Source organism: Triticum aestivum, chromosome 2B (genome assembly GCF_018294505.1).
Source record: "Triticum aestivum cultivar Chinese Spring chromosome 2B, IWGSC CS RefSeq v2.1, whole genome shotgun sequence".
Lineage (NCBI taxonomy): Eukaryota > Viridiplantae > Streptophyta > Magnoliopsida > Poales > Poaceae > Triticum > Triticum aestivum.
Window position 1 is genome coordinate 68,788,995 of NC_057798.1, and position 5,460 is coordinate 68,794,454.

Sequence of the window (5,460 nt, forward strand, 5' to 3'; positions counted from 1 at the left end):
GAGAAGCAAAATGAGTACGTCATTCTTGCCCGTGAGGAAGTCTTGGTCCAAAAAAGAGCCATGGCCATGGGAGGCATGGGAGCACCTATGAGAGGCATGTGAGCACCTATGGGAGGCATGGGTGGCATGGGAGGCATGGCTGCCATAGGAGGCATGGGTGGCTTCGGAGCTACCATGGACGGCTTGGGAGGCATGGGTGGCTTTGGAGCTACCATGAAAGGCATGGGAGGCATGAGTTTTGCGTCTCTCATGGGAGGCATGGGAGCACCTCCGGGTGACATGGGTGGACGCATGTCTTCCGGTGTGCCTCCTCACATACCTTCGCATGATCTCGTTGAAGATCTTGCCTACACCTTTCGAGCTCCCCATGATGATGCAGCGCGTGACAATGAAGAGGAGGAGAAAGAATCGTCTTTGGATGAGGATGAAGAATCGGAGGAAGGGAAGGACGATGATGAGGATGTGACATGATCGTTGATGTGCCATTTGTTTGTGTGAACTTTTATATTATGAATTTGGTTGGATGATGATGTGGCATGATTGTTGATGTGTCGTGCAACTAAACTATACTACGTCTTTTTTATGTTTAAAATGTCATAATATCGTCTCAAAATGAACATATTGCAAGCGCTAGCTGCTCGCGATTGCTGTAGTTTAGCGCGGCTGCTGGAGCGGCGGGCGTGCAATTTTGTGCAGCGACCGCTGGAGCCAGCGTTCTCTGGCGCGCTAAAAGTTGCTATTTTGGCCCTGTAAACTTGTTTTAGCGCGTCGCATGGTTACGCACCTGTTGGAGATGCTCTAAAGTATTTAGTGGATATTGCCACTGAACCGTACATACCTTTACCTTTAGAAAATAAAATTCGCTCTTCAAAGGCCAAACCGCAAGAAAGATTAAGGTTGTAGGAAAAACATCCAACATATATTGGAGGAGTACCTAGAACTCATCTAGATGAGATATAATTTGGTCTCATTCACTTTGAAAATAAGAACAGATAAAACCCACGTCAGCACACACGCATCTTATAGCATAATATTTAATGGCTATAAAATGTGAATGGGACCAAATTATATCTCATCTAGATAAGTTCTAGCAAAACTGATATATATTTCCTTGAACTCTAGCTTCAACCATTACTGCTCGTCGTTTTCCACGTCATGCATGTCATCCAACCCATGAAGACACCGGTCCTCCAACCTCTCGGCGGCCGCCTCCGGGACCGACACCAGCGCAGTCACGCCACGGGGATCGTCGACCACCGGGAGGAACAAGCAGTACGTCTCGCTGGTCAGCGGGCCCACGTGCACCGGCCGCCCGGCTCCGATGTCCAGGTCCTCCAGCCCGATCCGCGTCCATGCTGAGATCACCAGGCTTGCAGAGAGGTCTGGCATGGCGTCCCGTCGCAGCTCGAGGAGGTCAACCGTGGAGCGGACGTAGTCATCGTCAATCATCTCTTTGGCCGCCCGCACTAGCCTCGCCGCGTGGTGCTCACCCGACGGCGCCGCCAACTGCCTAGCCGTCGACTCGGCGCACGCTAGCACGAAGCCGTTGCCGCAGTACCCTTCGGGGAGGCCCGGCTTCACCCGACGGCGGATGTCGACGGTGAAGAGGAGTTTCACGCGGAGGTCGCTCGGAGGACCGAGGGACCGCACCCACGCGCGCCAGACGTGCGCCGCGAGCGCCTCGAAGGATGTGCACTCCTCGAGCCACGGCGCGCACCTGTCCTTGAGGCGCTGGACGTGTGCCCCCGTGAAGGTTAGAGACACCGGCGCCAGCGGTCCGACGAAGAGGCTGGGCGTCACCGCCGGGTCACCGTCGCCGGGGAGGGAGTTGATGGCGTATTCCTGGTGCTCGAACGCGACGCGCGGGGGGCAGCGCGGCCTCAGGACGCCGCGGTCGTGGAAGGGCGCGACGTGGTGGTCGGCGGCTTCGAACTTGGCGACGCGCGCCCAGGCATGGAGAAACTGCGCGGCGCCGATGCCGTCGCAGAGGCAGTGGCTGATGGCCGCGCAGAGGACGGTGCCGCCGCAGCCGAGGCGAGTCACTTGGACGACAAGAGGGGGCACGTCAAGGAAGCTCTGCTCCTCGGCCCCGCGGAGCAGCTTCCTCCAAGACTCGTGAGGTTTAGCAATGGCAGACCCCCGGAGGAACTCGCCGGCAGTGAGGCCCGGCAGGAACCCCTCCTCGAAAAGCGCCCCCTCGGCGTTGCAGTCGACGACAAGCTTGCCGTCGTTCCCGGGCCCGAGCCTGCCGGCGAGCGGGTAGTAGTCGACGAGGACCCTGGACAGCGCCGTCCTGAGGGCGTCGACGTCGACGTCACCCGCGAACACGAAGAGGTACTCGACGGAGAAGCGGAGGAGGCACTGGTCGTCGAGGTTGGAGAGGTAGAGGGTGTGCCCCGGCGTCGGCTGGCTCGGGGTCACCAGCACCGGCTCCATGCGGTGCTCGCACTCAGCCGCGATCTCCATGTCTTCCTGCTCTGCTGTCGATCTGCGTCGTCGACTTCGGCTGCTGGTTTTGTAGGCCAGAAATGCAGATCAAACAGCTAGTGGAGATGGTCAATGATCTATCTATATCCGGTGACCGGTCGTCCTGATCTATCTATATCCGGTGATCCTCGAAATCTGATAGATATGTTGACCAATGTATATATATCCTCTGGCTATTCAAAGTGCTTGCACGTGTGTGTGCTGTTTTTCTTTCTGATTGCACACAAAACAACGTGCTGAAAAAACAAAAAAGCAAAATAAACTACATCGAGGATCCATATTAATTGTCCCTAATTTAGTACAAAGTTCATCAAGCGTGAAGACCTTGTTGTAATAAATCAGTGACAATTAATAATGTATAGGAGGGAGTAGTATAATATTGCACACAATTGATTCTTGTTGGTGATAATATTCGCCGTGATATTCTAAGCATTAGTATCATTGAATTTCTATTCTTCGCTCCTAGCAAAGAATACAATAGTAGTGTTCACGTACAAACCACATACCCTAGTTGTTGTGTTTGCCAGCCCAGTTCTGCTTCAAGCGGTTTTACCGTGTTTCTTGAAACTAGAAATGTGTACGTGCAGTGCACGTTGATATTATGCAGTATATTAATTGCATGTAAATATTATGTTGGATATTATTTGTGTGTTAATTATTTGATTAGTGTCAATATTGATATTTGAAATGATATCAGTTGCACGCTAGACATGTCGAGCACTCGCCGGGGCAGTCTGGGTCATTAGATTGAGCTGGTTTGATGGTCAAGATTAGTTGCATCTGCCCCTTTATGTATGTTTATATATTGGTATTGATATAGATTAACATAGTGATGTTTTTTGAGGTGCAACGGCCGGTGCACATCTTAACAGAATTGGTCGACTCAGATTTTGGGATTAGATAACCCTTGGAGCCAAAAGGAACGCAAACCACTTTTTACCGGTTCAGGGAGGTGCCGGTGAACGATCTGCCGTTCGTCTGGCTTGCGATTCGTGTGTTCTGGTGCCCACCTCTCGTATAACACTGTATTTTCTTAACCCACCTCTCATATAACACTGTAGTATGTCATATAATTAGCCTACATCTTTTCACCACTTTGGACTACAATGTTAGCTACAGGTACGGCTTTTGTCAGCACAGTGCACGCATGCATGTAACTTCTTTCCGCTCTCTCTCTCTCTCTCTCTCTCTCTCTCTCTCTCTCTCTCTCTCTCTCTTAGATAGCCACTATCTTTCACATTAAAATTTTGTTATTGATTTTTTATATATATATTCAAATTCCTTGCAACATAATCTGCAGAACGAGATCAATCTTAAAAATAACATGTTTCACAGTCTCCAAAAAATTCTAGTTTCATAGATTTCACTTAGTTTAAACAAATTTCACTAAGTTCATAAATATAAATTATTTCAAAGAATTGAAACAAATATTCTAAGTCAAAATAATTGAAAATCAATAATTTATATTGACTGAAATCAGTTTTCTAAAATGAGTGAAATAATTCAAGCATGTCAAAGTTAGTATTTTAAAATGAGTGAAATCATTTTTCTAAAATGAGTGAAATGATTATTTTTGTGAAACTCCTTATTTCAGTGTGTATATTGTGAGTATAATGTGTTTTCTGAAACTAGTGAAATGAGTGAAATCTATCTTTTGTAAAAAGTGAAATCGCTTTTCTGAAACAAGTGAAATATGGTATTCCATTTGAGTGAGTGTAATATGTTTTCTGAAATAAGTTTCTTGAAATATAATATACCAGCTTTTTCATTCGAGTGAGTGTAATATGTTTTCTGAAATTAGTTTCTTGAAATCATTGTTTGAATGAACGAAATCATTTTTGAAATAAGTGAAACATAATTTTTGAAACGAGCAAAAGTTGTTTTAGGAAGCGGGCGGATTTGTTTTTTGAATTGAGCGATATCAGGTTTTTGAAATACTTCAGATGAGTTATTCGAAACGAGTAAATCAAGTTTGTTTTATGAAATGATTTAAGTTCATTTTTATTTGACATATACCAGCTTCTTGAAACAAGATTTTTTTATTTGTAATGAGTTAAAGTAGCTTTTCAAAATTATTGTAACATGTTTTTCTTTCGGTTGAAACAACCAAAATCAGTTGTATGCCTGCCTGTTTCCAGACCGCGCCTTCAGATGCTATCCGCCGTAGCACATGTCGCACGTCCGGACTCTTTCCATCAAACACAATTGAGTTTCGATGCTTCCATAGCTCCCACATGAGCATGACTGGCTGGCGCATGCTGACTTGGCATATCTTCCAAGATTAATTTCAACTTATCATCAGTAATTAAGTTCAAACTTGAAAAATTCTATAATCAAATTCATCAAGTATTACAAACTGCCACATCAGATCAGGCCTTCTGCATAGCATTACAAACAAGGGTCATCTAATCTGGATACACTACAAAGTGATACATGCACACGGTGCCACCATCAGCAAATCATGCTACCGCGTGTGTCCTCGACAATTGCGCATTCATGCTAACTTAAGCAATTTAGCAACTCATGTAGTAAGGATTCGGCCTGGGCTGCATCCCGGAAAATTGCGTATGCATGCTGGTGCCGGAGAACTGGCCGTCGAGGTGTCCCTCCAAACCGCACACCTCGTCAAAGGCAAAGAACTCGTCGAAGTTGATGTTCTCTGGCAGCTCGATATCTAAGAAGGACTCGTCCATCGCGCCGGAGGACGGTAGCGTTCCTTCCACCGTCGCAACACCATCATCTGCACCGGCGAACTCATGTATCACGCCAGCTGCTGGGGCGTCTTGACCTGATGTCGCCGCGGCCGGCCCTACTCCATGGTCTCCGCCTGGCAAGAACCACGAGCGGCCCAAGTCATGGGAAGAACCCAGCAGGTGATGATCCTCTGTCGCGTTTCCCGCGTTACCGTAGCCATCCTGATCTTCTGAAGATCTGCCGAAATCTGCCGACGCCGAAATCCGCTCCTCGAGAAGA

General features: G+C 47.6%; 1 protein-coding gene across 1 annotated transcript; it reads right to left on the reverse strand.

Annotated features, from left to right (window-relative positions):
* Positions 1-950: 950 nt before the first annotated feature.
* Positions 951-2,538, reverse strand: LOC123040489 (alcohol acyltransferase 9-like). The gene has a single exon (XM_044463325.1). The coding sequence runs from the start codon at positions 2,464-2,466 to the stop codon at positions 1,132-1,134; it is 1,335 nt and encodes a 444-aa protein (XP_044319260.1). The 5' UTR covers positions 2,467-2,538; the 3' UTR covers positions 951-1,131.
* Between the last annotated feature and the right edge of the window lie 2,922 nt (positions 2,539-5,460).

Coding starts and splice junctions, on each gene's coding strand:
- LOC123040489 (XM_044463325.1), bottom strand. CDS start 2,466: ATGGAGATCGCGGCTGAGTGCGAGCACCGCATGGAGCCGGTGCTGGTG.